The sequence below is a fragment of the Odontomachus brunneus genome, unplaced genomic scaffold, assembly GCF_010583005.1.
Source record: "Odontomachus brunneus isolate Ranch 3 - 2012 unplaced genomic scaffold, Obru_v1 Obru_scaffold_128, whole genome shotgun sequence".
In the NCBI taxonomy this organism is placed as follows: Eukaryota; Metazoa; Arthropoda; class Insecta; order Hymenoptera; family Formicidae; genus Odontomachus; species Odontomachus brunneus.
Window position 1 is genome coordinate 238700 of NW_022639578.1, and position 22046 is coordinate 260745.

At 41.8% G+C, this 22046-nt stretch overlaps 1 protein-coding gene across 2 annotated transcripts in view; it reads right to left on the reverse strand.

Moving 5' to 3' along the window:
* Positions 1 to 22046, reverse strand: part of LOC116849941 (GAS2-like protein pickled eggs) — a 91297-nt gene that overhangs the window by 46163 nt on the left and 23088 nt on the right. For both annotated transcript variants that reach the window (XM_032827630.1, XM_032827628.1), the window contains exon 3: positions 11125 to 11637. In XM_032827630.1, coding sequence (XP_032683521.1) covers positions 11125 to 11637 — 513 coding nt within the window. The remainder of the gene's footprint in view (positions 1 to 11124; positions 11638 to 22046) is intronic.

Below are 22046 nucleotides of genomic sequence, written 5' to 3' on the forward strand. Positions count from 1 at the left end.
TCTCTCTCTCTCTCTCTCTCTCTCTCTCTCTCTCTCTCTCTCTCTCTCTATTTCTCTCTTTTTCTCTCATTCGCGCTCGACAGTGATTAGCTAAGAACTCTAACCGCAAATAGACCTTGCGCCGCTCAACAGTCCTCTCTCCGTTAGCATCTCGGACTAATTGTATATACGTAATAACTAACACGAGTAGACTCGAGAGGACTCAATGCCATTTATGGTAGTCCTGTGTGTGAAGGACTCCTCCTCTCTCGCCCTGCTAGACAAATAGGAACTCTTTCCTGCGGATTGCAAATAAATCTGACGAGCGCACCGATCGAAGGTCGATCGAGTAATCAGCGAGGATAATTTGGAACGGCGACTGACTCGATTAATATCGCCTCGATTCCGCTGACGTGATCTTATCACCGTGACAGAATTACTTGTTTATATGCAGAGATATTATAGCTTTTTTATTCATATGAATTCTTTTCAATTTTACTGTATTCGTAGTAGTGCAGGAGTAGACTGTTAGTAAGGTCTATCTTACTAACCAAAGTACCAAATATTCTAAGTACCAAATTTCCCTAGTAAGTTTTTTAATATCATATTGCAGTTCCTAAAATGTAAGTAGCCCACACGCACAGAAAAGTACCATTCTATTGCTGAGACAAAGCAATTATTCAGTTTACTTTCCTTGTTTAAGTAATGGTTAACTTCAACAAATAATATTTCCTTGATGATAATCTTAAAATGTATTCATCGCACACACAAACTTGAAAAAAGCTCACTGTTATGTGCTCAAAAGAAGAATTTATTCTCTTTACAAGAATATTATAAATCTTTATCAAAGAAAACGTTGATTTGACTCTATGCAGTAAGCAAACCAAATTTTTGTTCTAATAACACTTTATTTGACAGACTCAAAAAGATTTAAGGAAGCAAATTTTTTAGCGTTTAAATAAAGTAAATAATATTTCCTGAATGCAGTTATATCATTTTCAAAACATCATTTTGAAAACATATTTTCAACGACTTTTGTCATCCAGTGGCAAAAAGTCGAAACTACTGAGTTACTGACGAACAGATAATTAGATATTGCTCTAGAGCAACGATGTTAAATAAATACATCTGTCATTCCTGCATATAGCTCATGAAAAATTAATGTTGCTCTCGAGCAACATTACCATATAAAAGATTAATATTCTTGATTGAGATGCGAAACTTATTAGGATTCCGAATGTATTTTGAATAAATGTGATACTTATGATGAACTTATGATAAATTTGCAGATATATAAACTTACAAAATACATGAAACAAGTGAGTATTTACTCGAGTGCAGCATGTACTTTTCTGTGTGTGATAGTGTGTGTGATGAAATGATAGTTAATTACCGCAAAATGTCCCTCCGTATACAATGACATATCGATTCTCGTTGAGAGAACGCTCCACGGCTTTATTTCTGAAGATGAATATTGAACGTGTGCGTGCAAATACAGAATTCGCGGTAATTTTAGGGAACTCGAGAATCAGCCCGGCTGAATCATGTCTCCGCGAAACACGCGTCACTGTCAATAGCGATACACGGTATTTAGAAAGTAGCCTCATCGGCCGATCGTATCACCCGCAGGATAAGCCTCTAACATGAGGCTCGCTGCGTGTGATTACCGTGTGATTAAAACAAATCTGGTAATCATACCGTGAAATAGCTATCGCCGGGCTATTAATCATTAGCTGTGTTGCTGTACTATTAATCACCAGCGCAGAAACATTCATGAAAGATACGTATGCAAACTCTGAAATAACAGGTGTACTAATGATATCTAGCATAGAAACAGCGAGGCATAAACAATTTACTCGCGCTTTTAAGAAAGTATAAGGAGCGTGAATTCATAGTTAACGCACGCGAGGCCGAAGCAATCAGAAGCATGCATCATTAATAAAGAGGTTAAAAATTTCCAAGTAATAAGGAATAATTTTGTTTTCATACGATAATCACAATGGCGAGGATGGAGGCGCTACGTCGTAAGTTTGAAAGCGTTCAAATCGAAAGCGACAGGGGAAACTCTTGACAAGAACGGGTATCTGGAGCGCGAAAGCTGCCAAAAGCGGCGCTGATCCGACCTGCTCGAGCAGATAAAAAAATATATCTTCGCGGTTGGGGATTTCCTAAAAGCGGGCTTATCGCCGGAAACGTGTCGCAGCGTCAACATCGACGGAAGACGAGTGAAAACGACGACGAGCTAATATTTTCCTTAGATAACGGGACACGTTTCCTGACACACGAAGATAGTTAATACTTGCGGCGACGTCGATGACACGTCACCAAATGACGTATGTGTATCACGATGAACAGAGTCATGAAAATGTAAAAGGCACAAGGTGACGGCTCAGGTAAGAAAGCCTGACATCTGAAATTTATTCCTAAGATAATTGGCCCGTGACAATAATTAAGAAAGATAGATGTTAAAATATCTAAACAATAGTGAACATTTATTTACTCTATTTATTTGTACTAATATAGAATACTGTTCAAACAAAAAGATATATATTTTCTTAAAACATTAGCTTTTCATGAAAGCAATCGTTTATTTGAGATTCAAATAAAAGAATTCAGATTTAAGTAAATATATGATTAGTACCTCCACCAAAAAAAATATTTACCATCTTGTAGATATTTCTTTTCTCACAGTGTACCGATAAATGCATGCTAATGTGCACTATTAGAATAAATACCAATTAGTTAAAATATTAGTGAGAAAATAGCTGTGAGACTTGAGTTATTTGAATTCAGGTACGATCAATGCTTTTCTAATTATGTATGTGTTTCTGTTAATGTATTGTGAGAATGTTATTGAAAAATAGGCTTACAGACTAACTATTTTAAAACACCTGACGACAGCGGCGCAAAAGAAGTCTTTCTTCTTCGAGGTAACTTTGCTCTTGAACTTGATACGAAATGGACTAACGGCGATCAATACGGGCTTTCGGCGCTTGTGCGAGGCGAAGCTCCGTCTGGCACGGGCGTTGGTAACCTCCCCGAAAGCCTGGCAATAGAATCTACCGCAAGCCTCGGAAAATATTTGCCGTTATCCGGTACTCTCTTTCTCGCCGGCTGTATGTAGCCACTCAGTAAGCGTTTCACGCGTATATCCCATGACAATGTCGTGACTCGCCTGACTCTTATCTTTTCGATTCATTTCCTTCGACTAGGAGTCTGATTGTGCGGAAGCGAATTTCCCCGGAGATAGGATTTTTCTGCGCGAGATAGCAAACGTAAGGAACGCGTGGCGGACTGGATCGACTTTTCCAGCGAATACAAACGCGATTGGTCGCAATTAAAATTATCGAGTCTGATAAATGCGCATAAAAATTGCAGATTAATTAACGCCTTGAAAGGCCGTTGCCGATGGGTGAATGGAAAGAATTCGAGATACATATCGCGGTTAACTGTACTCTCCGTAGAAAGTCACAGCGAGACGAAAACTAGAGACGAGTGCTAAAATCGCATGCTCGTTAAGGCGACGCGAACAGCTAACTGTTTCGGCCGGGCGAAAAATCTCGGCTGCATAAATTACGAAAAAAAAAGAAAGTCTCGTCTCTCTCTCTCTTTCTCTCGGCGCGTTGCGAATCCGCTTCCGCGATAACCCGCGCGAACACACGCTGACGGCAATCTAACCTAACAACGACAACGCTCGGTTTTGCATTGCGCCGTTTACGGCGAGACGTGGCCTGTCGTAGGGAACAAAACATACACACACGTACACACGTACGCACGAACGCCACCACCGTCGCCGTCGCCGTCGCCGCCGCCGTCGTCGTAGCGGAGTTGCAGTTTACCTCGACTATCGATTAGATTCAGCCTTGTTAAACGCGCTATCTTATCGCGGACCGCGGCAGGACGCGAAAAGCAGCGCCCAGTCATTGTGAATCACAGAAATCACCCGTGAGCGTATAAGACTGAAGTTCCGCAAACGCGTCACGACTTACGGCATTTATTGCCGCGCACGACACCAGGAAGTTGCTCGACCCTGAATAGCGCGAGTCGAGGAAAACCTCTCCCATCAGAAAAAAGAATATCAAAAAATTATGCCTAGGTATCTGACGACCTAGCTGGGAGAATGCTCGTCTGTTCATGTAGATCATCCGTATGAAAAATGTTTAAACCTACGTTACCGTACCGATCATCCCTGTATAATCACTCGAGTAAGATTTTCAAACAGATTCCTTATCGATGAAGAAAAATTGATAAGATTCTGATGACGCTGTGATTGTCTAATTATGACCACGCGAGATAAACAAGAATGACTGAGAAATCTCGACTTCTCTACAAAGAAAAACGGTGTTATCTCAAAATTTACTTTATCCACGAAAGTAAGTGTTATTAAGGCTCCTGGGAAGTCGCATCATCCATCTCTTTTTAATGACGTCAGAAGCGAGAAAACGCATGCTAAAAATTCCTGCAAAATACGTCGAGATAAACAGATATATCCACAAAACGACGATTTGCGATCGATTAAGTACACCTCTAAAATACTCCGTACACTTTCCTTTTGTTCTAAAAATCAATAGATAATCGGAAAATTAATATGACAAGATAATGAGGAAATTAGGTTAGAAAAGACGATTGCACGTCACATTTATTTTATAATTATCTGTTGATTGTGAACAAAAGGAAAGTGTACGGAGTATTTTAGAGGTGTACTTAATCGATCGCAAATGTTTTGTGGATATATCTGTTTATCTCGACGTATTTTGCAGGAATTTTCAGCATGCGTTTTCTCGCTTCTGACATTATTAAAAAGAGATGGATGATGCGACTCCCCAGTACTGGGATTCTGTAACTCGTTATTGGAGTTAACGACAGTTTCGTTATCGTTGCGCAGCTTTTGTATACCGTAGAAAAGCTGCGCAACGATAACGAAACTGTCGTTAACTCCAATAACGAGTTACAGAATCCCAGTACAGGAGCCTTAAGTGTTATTCGACAGATTCTTTGTCGTTGACGATGAAACAATACCAAGCGAGGTATCCGGACTGTTGTCACAGGATCGTTCTCGATTAGGCAAATTGTCGCCCCGTTGTTTACAGAGAGAAGCCGACTAACAAAGTTGTAACGTTCGCGATAAGATAACGCGCGTGACAAGAGCGAATCTAATCGATGGCCGGCATAAAACGCGCTCTTACTACGTCGCTCGTTTTCTTCTCCTTCTCCTTGTGCGAATCGCCGCCACCGCCGCGAGGAACGGCTTTGAAGTGCAAGAGAACGCTCCGGAGAATGCCGCCGCTTCGCGTCGCCGTGTCTCACGGCGGAACGAGAGATTAGATTAATTATCAATAAAGGCGCAGCTCGCCGCTTTGAGCACTCTGACACTTGACACGGTACGACGACGTAATCGTCGTCGCGTTTCGATTCAATCGCAACTCAACATTTCCAACGCTCTCAGGGTCGACTCTGGCGAACGAGGTCCGCGACATGTTGCGTGAAGCAAAGATATTTACCCCCCTGTGTGTGAGATAAAGCCGTGACATAGTTCTAGGTAAAACGCGTTATCTCCATTTTGAAAGATTAAATGGATCGCCCGAGTCGACGAAATCTTGCTTCCACATCAATCCTGCAAATTCCATTGGAACATGAAGGGCCAATGAATTACGTTCTCAACACAGGTTACTGAGAGAGCATAATTAATTATAGATTCGTATTCAGAGATTTGTTATTCAGCTGTGTTTGTGTATGTGTGTGTGAGTCGATATTTGAATGAAATAGGCACATGAAATTGACGAGTAATTGGAGAGGTTCACGAAGCTACGACATTGCCAAATAATGACACACACACACAGGCTATAAATATCGATCTAAATTTCCACTCGAATATCTCTGATGGTTCTCGAGTTATGAGAAAATATATCAACAAACATACATAAAGGAAAAAATGAAAACCTATTTTTAAAGTCGGTTAGAAAGGCTACGTCATCGATCGCCCATTGTTGTCATCTACCATAACGGCCGAGTGATCAAAACAATTGACACTTTCAAAATATTCTGGACTTTCAAAGTGTTATTATTATAGTTCCAGGAGGAACGTATTGAAAATTTCACCTATAATACATTCGATGATTGTTGTTAATGCACAATCGTTAACACTATATTTCCGATCGACTCATATCTTCGCGTGGAACTTTCGAGTGCCTAATCACAATGACGACCAATAATTAATCCCAGGCTGAAGTACGCAGGATGTCAGGCAATCAATGATTAACTCACCATCTCTTTTCCAGCCCTTCTGAATCTCTACTTCCCATTGAAATTTTTATCGACAACAAAAGAGACTTTGTTGCTTAATTTACGCGTTTTCGAATTAGTATATTATTTAATATTTTTGTCATTAATCTATCACATAATCTACCTGCAGTTGAGTTGCATAATTAATAGATTGTTTATTACAATTAATAATAGAGATTCAACGCGGATGGGGTATTGAAAGATGATCGAATATTAAATAATTCTTAAATAAATTCTTCTTTCAACCTTTCGAGTTGAATAAAATTTGTAGAACTAATACGGAGCCGAAACGTCAACTTGGGAAATGCTTTTCAACGTGGCAGTCTGATTCTCGTCAATTGTAGCTTCTTGCTTTCGGCAAGAAAGTGGAGGAATACGATTTGTAAAAATAGCGCGTGCACACGTGAAAATCACGGCGAGACTTCACTGTGATATACGAAGTTCGTGTACTCGCGTGATCAACGGAGAACTTAGATCCGATCCTGGTTACATTTCGCTACTTTCGCACAGCGACGACGCGGTAAATATTTCCGTTAATTACGGAGCCGACAAAGCAGCGGCTTCGAATCGCCTCTCCTCGGCTCGGCTCGGCTCGCCTCTACTTTATTGGAATCGGAGGGCAACGCTTTCACGGTATATTACTACTTGAGGCCTGCCGTCGGCCTCCCCGCGGCGCAAAGTGAAATTTATCCGGCGATATCGGCAACCGATCGCGAAAATCGACGCACAATACGCTCTAACGGCGGCCATAATGACGCTCCCACGAGACTTACGGCGGTAACGCGCGCTATGTACTCGCTTAAACGTGCTGCCGCGCTAACGCTATCTATTAGGGGTGTTAACGATATTGCGATACTAACCGCGCGTACCGATACTGTCGTGTGGACTCTTTAGTTTGGCAGGCCGACACAATTGTACAATATGACTATTCGTTTATAAAAAAAAACAAAGAAAAAAAAGACTATATCTTCATTAAAAGTATAGACTTTTTCGCCGATAACGATACCGTTACTTAAAACGCCGATATTTTTTTATCGGGCTTCACATTTGCCGCCAACGCACAGGCAGAAATTATTTCTCAATTTTTGTGATGTGCGACACTACGTGAGATCGATTTATACGTATTTTTTCTTTAATTTAACTATTATTTATTATTATATTAATTATTGCAATCATTATTAATTATTTATATCAATATTTAATTAGAAGAACCTGAAGGTATCGTCTCTATGAAAATGACTTTGCGAACTTGAAGTTGTACGAAATACTGCAATGTGAAACGACAATATATTTAGCGTATGTATAAAAGCCGTTTGAATTTTTAACAGACAATAATAACAGCGACAATCATATATTATATATGTGTACAATATGCTTTCTTTGCGATTTCAATTTTTTTTACTTTCTGCCAAATTTTGATCTCACTTTGCAACATGCAGAAGGAGATTCTGGCTAAGAGAGATATCGACGTGCGATATAAATAAAGAACTCTCTTTTAGTCTCGGGCACTTTTCGGATCGTTGATCCTGAACACAACGCGATACCCGACGGACGTCTCATAAAAAGGGGGAAGATTTATCGTAACCGCGATTACGACGAAATTTTCTCCCGAAAGATAAGGCGCTCGTAAACCTACCGAGGTTCGCCACAAGCGTTTGGTACACCGAGACACGCGGGAAAGCGTCCTGGAATCTCTGTACGCGCCAAAGCCGCGCGCCGCGGCGATAACGTCGCGGCGCTGCGCAAGCCCCGGGGAAGGAATTATTCCGCTTCGTGAAATGCCGCGATTTAGCCACGCTTACACGTATGCCGGTCGCGTGTATCGCCGCCGGTAATCGCCGCCGTTAGACACACTCGAGTCGACTAAGCCGCCATTTTTAGTCAATACGAGCGGTTCTCGGCTAAATTGTTATACCGCGCCGCCTTTCCAATCGCTCAAGTAGCACGCGATGACGTTAACAGGTAATTAATCCAACAATTGGATAATTCGCCGGGTGATATATCATATAATTTATCAGTAATTCGCCGATCAAGCAATTATATGGTAAGGCAGTTTAGGGATATTTCGACATGCGGGAGGTCGGCAATATTTGCCGAGTTCTCCTGGAATGAATTATTTTCAAAGAGCTGTATTTATATAATTTTCTTCCACAAGATCAGTAAATTGAACCCACTATAAATCATTCTACATACAATTAAGTAATTTTATATAATAACGTGCAAAATGCCGTTTCACGAGAAATATGCGATAGGTAAACAAGAATTAGCCTTTATCTGTGAAAATCGTGTTTAAATAATATAATTCATCGTTGCGGTGCTTTTATATATCAATTTAACAGTTATGTGTCTAAAGACCTATCATTACACAGTGTTTGGATCTCCCTGAAGTGTCGAGATTCCCTTTGATCTAACAACAAGGGGGGAATTTTCTTTTGCAACTACGAATTAAATTTACTTTCAAATATCTGTTTTGCGACTTCCACTCTTCCATATGACGTGAGAAAAGATCAAAGTATCCATTTAGAATTACCAAACACTAAAGTACTAATCAATTAGTGATTGGAATTCCTATTTCGGCATCAGCACGTCGAAATGTCCCTAAATTATAATTGGATAATTCGTATACCGACCAGATAACTTAATAATAACCGACCGATTAGATTATACGAACGATAAGGTGTTTAAGTATTTCAAGCGTTTCTCACTCTATATCAAGCCTCAAGCGAACACAACACTGTTAACGGGAGACGAACGATCGGGACGGTTGAAATAAAGATCGAATCTCCCCCGAAGTTCCTCCGTGGGGGACCCCGGCCATTGTTGCGTCGCGCCTCCGTCTGCGACGGAAGCGTAAGCAAGATACGGAACGTCCGACGATATGAGGGCCCGCGAAATATCGAGAATATTACATTACCATCGTCACGGGGGACGTCACTCGACGCGTCGCATTCTCCGCCAGCGGCGGTGCAATTAATGTCGCGGGCAAAGCGAAGAAGCAGCGGCGAGCCGTCAGCGACTCGCGCGCATGACGGACGGACGGGACATTTAACGCGCCGCGCGCGTTATGACCATTACACCAGTTAATTTATAATAATTGACCGATATTAGAACGATGAGGAGAAGGTAATGAAATATAAAGAAGAAAGTGTAGCGAAGAAGTGTTGGAGAGAAAAAGACAAAGGAAATTGGAAACATTTTTATGGAAAAGGAAGGGTAAATTTTTGTGATAGGAATGAATGGGAGATTGAGGTATTGGAAGATATAAGAAATGGAGAGTTGAACTTAGAGGTAGAAATAATCTAGAGAGAGAGAGATTTACAGAGACAATGACAGGAAAGCAGGATTTCTGGAATGTAATAAGAGATATAAAGAAATAAAAATAGAAGGTAACCCCAGGTATTTAAAGAAGGAGAATTTGTAGGAATCTAGAAAGTACGAATAAATATTGGAAAAAGAGAAAATAGACAAGTTATGTATGTTTTACGGAAAGGATCAAGATAGAATATAAGACGTTATGTGGATATGCGGTCAGAGTACAAAAGGATGGTTTAAAGAGTTAGATGGAGATGATGAGGCAGTATAGAAAAGGATTTGGGAAGATGAGCTAGATGAAAAAAGTAATATTTTGTGGAAGATTAGAAAAGAAGAAATAAGAGGTTGAGAAAGATCAAAGCAATCGCGCCGTTATTTTCGAAGAGACAAAGCTCGCTGCACGATATCGTACGCAATGATTCGCCAATCCTATTTTATTAATATCCCGAAATTGTACGAGTTCGTTTGAAAAATGGTAGAGATATTTTTTTCCAGTTTGATTTAACCACACACACATGCTTTTGATAATCCTGTGTTAGACACTCTGTGTATAAATAACGCGCGCGAATTGAGGCGAATTGAGAGCTCCGTGAGAAAGGAGTAAAAGGGAAAATAAGCCGGCGACTGTCCGCGATCTGAAGTAATCCAAGAGACGAGCTTGTTTATCCGATGAGAGTCGGCCAACGACGTTCCCGATGCGCGTCGCGTTTGGTATTTGTGTCCCATAACGAAGGAGTCAAAGTACCAGCACCCCGTTAAATTTAAGCATCACAACGTTCGTCCGACGGCGATACGCCGCACCCTTATTTCCGATCGTACGATATTCACGGCCGGCGGCCCTGAACCGCCGTAAATACGCCCGGATGCACCTAAGGGCGCGGAGTTATTTTCATAGCTGCGGCGCGTTACGGCCGCCATTGGCGGAGGTGTATGCGACGAAACACGCGATTGAAATGCACTCGAAGCCGTGTGGAGATTTAATCGGCGAGTTATCGGAATCGACACCGCGCGACTCGCCGGGAAGCTTCTCCAAGTCGCCAACAAGTTGCGAGGAAAAATCTCGCTCAAACGATCGTCATCTTGAATCCTGAAACCTTCGCGGGTTTAGTCACTACGAAGGCCAAACCTGCCGCGGATTTTCAGAAACATTGTACACGAACAGAAAGAGAAATCATAAAACATAAACGACCCCACAACACACTAAACTCGTGGATAGAAAGGTTATCCGTAATTTTATGACAAGCTTGTGAATCCTCCGGCTTGTTCAACGGGAGAATTCGTTTTTCAATGAGATAATTCCTCCTCATTAGACAAGACGACTGAGTTCGCAAATTCACGCCAAAAATGACGAACAACCTTTCTGAATGCACAAAAAGAATGTTCATAATCCTGAAACTTGGTTTGTTTTATCCGATTTTCTTCAGTGCAATGTGTACGGCTCGAGTAGAATGTAGTCGTGGGGTTTTACGGCGTTCCGGCCGTTCGAAAGCGTAAACGAGAAACCCTCGTCGCATCAACTATCCTAAATGCCAAGATCATAACTTCACTCACCATCTCGTCGAGGCTCTTGAGATCGTTCGTGACGATCTGCGGCTGCGGGCCGTATATGAGGCAGGGCACCTCTTCCTGCATATCATCGGCATACTCGTCGTCACTGTCCTCGTTGCTGGCGCCATTCGCCTTGTTCTCGGCGGCGAGCTCGCGGTCGATCTGCCTCTCCATCTGCACGAGCATCGGCGCGAGCATACCGAACTTAGCGCCGCGACGGGCCACCTCCAGCAGGCACAGTATCACATGCCGCTCGTTTTTGCGCATTATCAGGTCGTCGGTTTCGAAGAGCAGGCACTCGATGATGCCGAGGCTGTTGCGGCACCAGCCGATGAAGTTGGAGACGTTGTCGCGGGCGAAGAAGGTACCAGCCTTGGCGTTCGGCAGGAAGGCCACATCGCTCAACTGGCTCATCGGAAGCGCCAGGGCCGAGGTTATCGAGCGTGTCATCGAGATCTTGCGGGCCTGACGACGGGCCACATAGTCAGCCGCCGCCTTCCGCACATTGTTCGCGTGCTGAAATCAGAAAAAATGCCGCCCTGATCGGTGGGTCGTTCGTCGCGGGGGGTGAGCATGATACTTTGTGATACGTAGCAAATAGCCCAAGTCATCAGCGAGGGCAAGTCATAGAGCAAGTTACCTGGACCTAAACGTGAACAACTAGACGTCGTGGGATGTCAACATGCAATGGTGAATGTATAATTGAAACGCTCATAAAGCATCATATTACGTAGCGCATGGAATGTGCAGATGTAAAACGTATTGATTGCTGATGAGAAGAGCTAAAGCGCAAAGGCCGACAATGTGAGATTACTTAACGGATATTTAGAGATCACAATGTGTGTGTGTGTGTGTGTGTGGAGGGGGCAAGTCTCCGTTTAAAGAAAAAATATTGGTGTTTCTATGCACGGAGAAAATATATTATATGTTATAATTCTTTTTAATTTTACTATAGATTTTCAGTAGTGTTTGTGCAGAGATAGACTGTGAATAAGATCTATCTTGTTAAGTAACATAGTAAATTCGTTAGAAATAGAAAATTTCGCTAGAAATATAGCAAATTTTCTAATAGCACGTTTCAATTTCTGAAATATGAATAGCACACACACACACACATATGGAAGGAAAGGGTAGCCAATTATTACAAAATGTTGATCTATTCTTCGGTTACAAGATTCCATAGCAATGTTTACTATAAATCTCTCTTCTTGTATGAGGAGCATTGAATCAGGAAAAAACATACTTATTTTATTATATATAAATCACAGATGTTTCGCCGAGTATGATAATACCAGTGAATTTACAGTGCCTTGAGTTTACAACAGTTGCGATTTAAATGTATGCCACATGTAACATCAGCGTTTCGTATCTTCTATGGCAAATGTCGATATTTTATTTCTGACACTTAACGTATACCCGTGTATGCGCCACACGATATTTCATTCCGCGCTATTCAACACTTTCCCACACGCCATCTCCTCTTACGCACATCGTGCACACATCGTGTGCATACATTATTCAGACGCGGGGTCCGACGTGACATCAAAATCCTGGATTTACCGAGAGCATTGAAATGGCAGATGGCATCTGATGACGGTCATCCCCCCGGAAAAAAAGACCTTAATGCAATATCACGCTATTGATTTAGATGAGTGTATCTACCAGAGAGAATCAGTGTGTATATGTGTATGAGAGAGAGAGAGAGAGAGAGAGAGAGAGAGAGAGAGAGATGCGTACACTCTTGTATCAAATACAACGACGATCGTTTCTGGGGAACGAAAATAACAAAGAATGAAAAAAAGGACGCCATCTTGCTCATTGATTATGAATATTGCAACTAATAAAAAGGGAAAATATTGAACGAAAATGTATGAAATGATATCGAGTAAAGATTTGAGAACATTTGTGAGAATTAAATTCCCTCTTGTTCAACTTTTAAAAGTTACATTTATTGAGTGAGTCAAAAAATTTTGTTCTTCAACGATAAACCTGATCTCTCTTCCTACGGTAGAAATGTACAAATACTTCCAGAACGTTGGCCAAGGATCATAGACAATAGGTGGCTATTGCTGAATCGATAAGTAATACGTTTTTACTGAATGAGAGATTGAACCGAACTCTTTGACTGACTCGACACTTTTGATAAATTACACGTTGAATAAAATATTGTAGTGAATTGTACGGCTATGAATGTTCCATTATCTTCTGAGTGACGTCCGCGCCCAACTTTGTCGGAGACCTTTTTCAGTTTGACTCCGCGTATTGTTCATCGGACACGTATCACTGGCCACAGTGTTACGTGTCGATCCCTCTAATCCCTTTCCATTTGCTTAGCGCGCGTTTTCTGCAGGACATCTGCTCGAACGACAATACGTCTAACTGGGCGCTCGTTTTAATGACAGTTCGTTGAACCTTCATGCTGCTCAAACAGACTTGACATGAGATATTCGTCGGGAGGTATTTAGGTTGCGGGAAAAAGAAGCGACTCCGCTACATATGGCCGAGAATGCGCCGCGACTAGAAAGTCACTGATGTTTAAACAAAATCGTATTTCGTCTGCATAAATATCACGCCGTGCACACGACGTGCGTTTACTCGCGCGACGGTGGAATCTCAAAGTCACGTTCAGCCGTAGGTGTTCTTTGCCGATGACTTTTACTCTTTAATTATAGAAAGCCTGTCTCACAGAATTATAAAGAAATCTGATAAATTTCAGGAAGCAGTTACATTCGTCGAGCTAAATATTCAACAGAAAAAATAAATTCGGTTGTAACGAACAAGCCAATGCGTTTGAAGGAAACGAAATCTCTGGTTCTTAGAAACAAATTTGGGTCATAAGAACACCAGAAATTCTGTTTGCTTCAATCAAAACACGTTAGTTTATTTATTAAGACCAAAACCTGATATTAATGCAACCAACTTTTTTTCCGTACATTTTGTTTTTGTTTAACAAAACCCGTGGAATATTTTTACGGAACAATAGCTATGCTCTGAATTTTATTTCTTACGGTATCTCTCCTTGCAGTACCCTTTTATATTTTTATTGCCTCAAAAGTTTACAGCGTGGGAAAGGTCCCACAGCACAAGGGAAGCCGAAATTTTCATGGCCGAGGCTATCAGGGCTCGCTCTTCTGTCCCATAACGAGCAACTAATTGCGCCATAAAATTCCGGAATTATTGCGTTACGCGACAACTCTTCCAATCTTCGCGCAACCTTAATGGGGAATCAGAATCGAGCCTTCCACGAGACACCCTCGACCCAGCAAGAGGGACTCGCGTGTTCCGCCACGCACGAGCGTCCCGGATGTTTTAGGGGCCCCGCACGAAATGTATCTTCCGCCTGCACGTGGTGGCCATAAGGCCGCGGAGCTGTTTACGCGCGCGTTCCACGACGCACACTCGTAAAAATCATATCTAACGGCATCCGGCTGTTCGGCCGTCTCGATACGTCCCGGGGGATAATATAGAGATTAGACGAGTCCGCCAACAAGCCGTTACAATCAAGCCGCCACTGTCGTCGCTGCCGCGGGAAAGCGGGCGACGATAACGACGACTCGACGGCGAGAGCATTTGTCGAGGACTCTTAAAATTGATGGCGGGAACATCGGTTGGGGAGATGTGTGGTCGGCCGTCGAGAATAAAAGCTTGGCAAACGCAATTTTGTGTTAAATACTACTTGGGGATTTAATATCAGACGTGCACATCTGGGAAGCGAGAGTTTAAGCGGATTTTTAAAAAATTCAAGAAGAGAAGTCACACTGTTTTAAAAACAGTACCATCTTCCGTTTGCTACTCCGCCTCTAATCACTCATGCAGTCGCGAGATCGGGGAATCGACGAAGAAGACAGATCGTACCAAAAAGTTGAAATAGTTACTCAAAGAATAATCCATAAATTATTCTTTGCCAAACGTCAAATCTGATGAACTCCCCAACAGGCGCGTGGAGTGTAAATTGCACCCCGAAGAAGGCTTGGAGGTTCATACGGCGTTAAACTTAAAGTATCGCCAATCGCGAATGAAGCTCTTCGAGCATTGAGCACCGCTGCGTGCGAGAGGAAGAGTCGCGCTTATAAAAGACGAGAGAAGTGGCGCATATGGTAATACGGTCGGCAGATGAACCGACGGCAGGATGTCACATTATGTGACCCCTGGCCCCCCTCGCTATCGTCGTCGCCTACCACCGGCGAATGTGCCTAATGAAAATGGCCGCTGCACATTCTACGTTTGTAAATTGGAACAGTTGCGAGGCGTTCCACCCGAGGGGGAACGCGTACATAGTTAAAGCGTAACGCCGCGACGTGGAAGGAAAGCAATGAGACGTAACCAACGAGAGCGCAAGTAACCATTACTCATAACCCCATAACTTAATTTAGTTTCCCAAGTCCGCTCACGCGATAAACCGTTGCGGAAATTTATGCTTGTTCGCGGTGCCAAAATGCACGAACGAAACGAACGTCCGGGACGCGCTATTGAAATCGCAAGCACGTGCCGCGAGCTTAACCCTAAATTGCCAGTTTTAATTATTTTGATCTACGGCTGCAACGGCTTAACAAAAGAAATATTTGCAATTGGTATTACATTATTCTCCTATAAAAGAAATTATTGAAAATGGCAGTTATGGCAAATTATAAGTAAAAAAACAATTTGAAGAGTCAAAATGATCCTACATTGGCATTAACTCACTACACTGTTAAATATTGGAGGGTCAAATTTAAACCAATTTCTTGAGTTAAATAATATTTAGTTATTTTTAACTATCATGTGTGTCAAAATTTACTATTTTAACACAAAACATGTGTTTAAAAAAACAATCACATCTAATCAACCTATTTAAAACAATATTAAGTCATTTTTTACAAAGGTTACATTAACGTGCACATAATAAAAAATAAACTAAATTTTAGTCAAATTTAATACATTTCTTAAGTTAAATTATTTAACTCCATTACATTAGTTAAATTAACGACATATTTAGTAGAAGCAGTGGCGACTTATAAAAATGGTTAAAAATAACTCAAATTGAGTATAATTTGACACTACGGATTTAACAGTGTACTATTTATGTAATAACTAATGCATTAGCAATCATTAAGGTTAATGTTATTAAGTTGTTAAATCTGTCGACTGAAGGGGATACTTGAACATCATACTTGAAACATTTACTGACAAAATACTGTCTCTTTTCCGTAAAGTTTACATCGTATTACATCGTAAAATGAACTGGAGCATTACTTAATATATAACTTAAAATGATACAAATTTTGAGAATTGACATCCAAATAATTAACGTAAACACATTTTCGTCTATCAGATTCAGTTTTCAAGATACTCGGCTGACTTGTTTGGAATGGGACAGCCTGCATGTACAAGAAATATGAAAAAGGTAGGGTGATCGTGTTAGTGCTTACTTGGCAAGTCATTTTAATACAATCGTCTGGATGTTATCGACACTTTTTGTGTTTGTCATCCACTTTGGCATCCCCTTAAACATGTCTGTCTGACGATAGAGCTGAACATTGTTGTGCGAATGATTTTAAAGCCAAGCGAGCATCAATTCCAATCGCGCGGCTTGAACGATTCCACTAATGTCGTAACAAATCGATCTCCTTATGCCGGTCGATTGCAGACACCGTTGATGATAATTATCACGTCGAAGCTTAAAAGCGCTAACTGAACTAACGTTTCGGATGAAACATTCTAATATTAAACGCTAATAAACCATTCCCGAAATAACGCGGCGAGCGCGCGCTGAAGGAGCGTAATTGACACGCGCGCATTTTACAAGGCGCGCAATTTAGATTCCCAGCGTCCGAGGGAGTTAATTAGTTTCCAGCACCGGTCACTCTCTTACAGCAGTGGCGAGATTCTTCGTTGGACAGAGGCACAAGGAGATTCCCCGTAAGGATTGTTCGCGATCCTGTCGTTCCTGCGCGCCGGAGGTTAATAAACCTCGGCCGTTCGCGCGCGAGACTTCGCCCCGGCACAAAAGCGCCGTGAATCATCGCGTGTTCTACACGCGCTTTGTAAGGCCTTCTAGAGCGTCGCACGCGCGAACAAGTATGTAAAATCGTGTGAACGTGCTATCGCGGCCTTTAGCACAGCCCAGTCAACGACACGTCACGAGGTACTTCGCAGGAAGTGATTCGCGCGTCGCCGTTGAGGCGACGTTCGTGTAAGAATGCTCTTCAAATTAGAAAAAAAGAATAAATAGGAAAATCACGATAAATCATTTCTGTACACTCAGAGAGAAAGACATGGCAACTATATATGTATACTCTAAATTTCTTGAAGTGAGACTTTACTCCAAGATAGTGAAAATTGCGCCAGTTGAAGTTAGAGCGAGAATTTCACTCCAAACGAGTGAGAACTCACTCCAAGCGAGCAATATTTTCACTCGTTTGAAGTTCTCGCTCTAACTTTGACTGGCGCAATTTTTACTACTTTGGAGTGAAGTCTCACTCTAAGAAATTTAGAGTGTATAGATGAGAGTGTATAGACAACTCTGCGAGTTTTGTATGTAGAATTAATATGTATAGTCGAGTGAACTATTTTATAGTTATAGTAAGTAACACTTTATTTGTAATACATACGAAACAGTTTATTAAACTGTTTATTATACACACATTACAATTCTACACACAAAACTCTTACAGTTGTCACCTGTACATTACAATACAACCTGCTCACGTGCTTTGGGACTCGTCAGACACTTTATATAATTTGCCATTGCCATGTTTTTCTCTGAGCGCAGGAATAATCTCAGTCGATGGGTTGTAAACGTGTTGCTAGAAGGATATTTTCGCTAGTATTAATGCGATGTAACGAGCATTCCAAGTAGCTGTCTAATCAAGAAGAGTCCATCTTGGCACATTTGTTACGAAAAGAAACGCCTCCCTTCATAATTGTCCTGAATTGCTTAATAGACGCTTAATATCGATTAACTGATGACCGATAGCGAGGGAAAAGTATCCCGCTACTATTATCTCGATGAATTATCATCCGTGCAGCAATTTATCTAGCGACTGTGTGTACGTGTGTGTGTGTGTGTTATTTACGTACTCCAAAGATTATAAATAAGGGTCAATTTCATCAACAAGATTATTCCGATGCTTTAAGAATAATTATGTGTTAATAATGGCGAGCCCTAATATGTCAAGCTAATACCTCATAATTACATTCAACAGGATTCCGTGAAATAATTATAGTGTCCTTTATCGTGTGTGTATGAGAGAGTGTCTTTCACAAGGCAACCTATACGAAAAGGTACAATGAACCTTCAGAGAGGCGGCTAGTTACGTCAGGCGTCGACATTGGCATTAAAATGCGTCGGCACTAAAAGACAGTCCACGAAGATCCTAGACCGCCCGTCGCGTCGCATCGCGCCGCGTCTCGTCTCGTCTCGTCGCGTCGCGTCACATCGCGGCGCGTCGTGGCGCCCGTTCAATTTTTCCCCGGCTATTTCCGTCGGTTGTTTTTACGACGCACCCCTTGCATCGGGTTTTAGGAGCGCGCGCACGGGGGTCACGATGTATATTTAGGCGCGACGATGAAAAGGGCCGGGATGAAGAAGGACGCCCCCGTAGTGCACTCGTCTCCGGTTCCGAGAGATTATGGAAAAATAAAAAGAACAGACGACTGCATTTCCCGGACTCTTGAGACAAAAGAAGTCGTTGGCATGTCTCTCCAGCGTCTTCACGCCGCGTTGCGCTCGAATGGACCGAAATGCATCGACGAAGCTTATCTTGGCGAGATGTTCGCTGTGCAATCGGAAAACCCTCCGCGATTCGCGGTATTTGAGAAACATGAAACGCGTCGCATGTTTTAATTATCGTATACTTCTACTGCAAAAAAATTTTTAAGTTTCTCTCTCTCTCTCTCTCTCTCTCTCTCTATCTGTATGAAGTTAATATTTGCGAATACTAATTTCGCGATGTGTCAAGGTATTCTCGACTGCGTGATAATGTAAGCGTGACGGGTCCTTCGTGTTAACGCGCTTACCAAGTAACAAGTACAAACTAGATAAAGAAATAGACTCGCAATGGAATCGCTAATAGAAGGCGACAGGAAACGCTCTTGACCTCGCACGCATAATGCGTTTCCTTGATGTGAAATACGCAGAAATATAAACGCGACACGCTCCTTTTTTACGATTGGCCTTCCCAAAAGGATAATCAGGCTGCAAGGACGCGCACCTGCGGCTATTTCACATTACCTCCGAGCACGTGTATCTCATATATGGCGTGTGAAATATAAACACTCGCTTTTAAAAACCCGCGACATGCGAAAACGGATTATAGTTTCATTCAATTCGTCATATCCAGATATGTGTAATAAATCAGAAACACATCAAAATAACGTCGTACTGTTTTCGTTTAATAAATGGGTTCAAACCCATTTTTGTGCATCTTTTGTGCGCAGTAACTGCAGAAAAAGTATTACATCTAGATCCCAAGTAACTTTACTCTTTAGTTACTAAATTAAATTAAAAGTTATAATATAACTGTTCATAACTCTAAACTTCATTAAATTTTTACCAAAGTACCTTCTCTTTCAAATATAACGTTGGCTATTATATCTCAAAAAATAATATTTCTTTGACAGATTTTCAAAATGCCGTAAGTTCGAACCCTTTAACAAACGATTTAAAAGAAATTACAATACTTTTTCAAATAGCATTAAGAAACTTGAAATATCTTGTACTAAGTTAATGACTATTTTAACATCTTTTTTTATTTTTTGCCCTTCGAAATTCACAAAAGACGAAATAAACATATGTATAAAATAAAATGTTCAGGATTTGTATTTTTATTCAAATCAAGTACAAGGTTCAGGAATACTGTCCGATTTTTCGCGTAATTAAATATTACGGCGTACTTAGAGTGTCATAGAAGCTACTTCGCGCTTTTTCCGAAAAGCGAATATCAAACCTGTCGCGAGAAAAAGAATAACGTTCAATGTTGAAAGTCTTTAATTACGTGCCGATGGTAATCACGGAAGTTTATTAGGTCGTCACAAAGATTAGAAAAGAGGTAGGTACTTTAAATCGACTTCACCTTCCCTATTTCTCGCGGCGTAACACGGAATGACGGCACCGCTCATTCCATTTACGATAATTCAACGGCGCGAAATCAGGTTTCATCAGCTTTCCACTCGATTTCAATTACCAGTCGGAAATTTCAAGGTCGTCGGCCTTGATTCCCCTTCCTTCTAATTGCTTTCATATTCACATTACGACCTGCTCGGTTACATTTTCTCCCGCGATCTCAATTGACCTCTTCGTAGATATGAACTCTTCACAACTTTTCTTGTCACCGAAATGACATGTACTAAGAATTTCAGATTTAAATCAAGTTCCATCGATGGATCGTTCAAAAAGCACGTTGTCTAATACAGAGATACCGCCAAATTTATTACTGTATTACAGATCCATTATCAGATTTAGTTTGACAGTATGCGAAAGTGAATTCTGCGAGCGATGGGTTCTGCACTTGGTTCAGCAACGAAGACTGAACTGAATAATTTCATTGTCCCTTGCAACTCTTGGCATGATTTCGTCGCAATCTGAAGGACTTTTAGCACCGATTTAATCCTCGATGAAACCTACCACTTCATTCCAAAACCAAGAAAACAGTCGAATCAATGAACGCACAGAGGTATTCGAGGCGTTTACACTTTGACACACTGTCAAACAAAGACTAATCGAATAAAGATCACTCTATGTATATATACCATTAATTCGCATCATCCTTCACCGAGCACAAAAGCTGTCTTCATCCGAAAAGATTAATCGCGTGTCTGATCGACTCCACGCGTGTGAAATAAAATCACCGATCATAGATTAGCATTTATCATCATAACACGAGTGTTGTCATAACGCCGACTCGTGTGACTAATCGGAAGGAAGTCGGTGCGGGCGCTTAACGGCGCTTTGGGTGATCGATAGATTTGCCGATAAACTTCGTTAGCGAGCAACTCGTCGCCGAGAGGTGACTCGCTCCCTGCCATGCGCGTCAGAAAAGTCGTCGGACAATCGTCTCTCGTCGGGAAAGCCGGCTCGTAACTCTCCCATTAATTGGCTCATTAATGCGGCCAGCTTCCTCGGATCCCCGGGATCGACCTCGATCGCGTGCGCGAGATCTCGATTTAACGCGTCCGACTGTCGATCCACTTAACAAGTAACAAGCCTATTTAGACAAGACCGCATTTTTCACGAAGATATTATACAAAGTACGAGATAGTCGCCAGAAATGCCGCTTTCTTCATACAATTAACTTCGTACAATTTATTCGTACAATTAATAACACACGATATAATTACATCAAATGTGAACCTTAAATGAAAAGTGATTTCGAGAGATTCATTTAACAAGAAAGTTGCATGGTGTCTTAAATTATAGACACTTTGCTAAAAGTCACTTTCGAAGACCAAGTTCGAAGACTTCATCGTCTGATGATCATTCCGCTGGAGCAGGCCTTAAGACCCCACGGGGGCAAGGGACAAGTCACAGAAGCAGAACCGGGGATAGCATCAGCCATAAATCCTAATTTCGCGCGAGAGGAGCGAGCGAGAAAAAGCAGACGGCGACAATTGCGGTTAATCGCGCGCGTCGCCTGGAATTCCGCGACATAACGCGGAATCCGATAAGAGGGCCACTCTCTGTACCTTCCATTTGTGAGGATACCTATGAGATTATCATCGAAACGACGTCGATCGGCGCGAAACGGCGTTTCGACTCGGCGTCCTTGCGAGAAAATCGCGCGCGGTCCTTTTTGGGTCGCGTCGCGGACGTCCGCCTTTCGAAAGCGGCATGCGAGGTGCGCTATTTTTAGAGGCGCCAACTCGCGTATGAAAAAAACAAAAATAACAAAAAAGAAACAAACGAAAAGAAGAGGAGATGAGAAGAGGAGGGAAGCCGGAAATTGAGG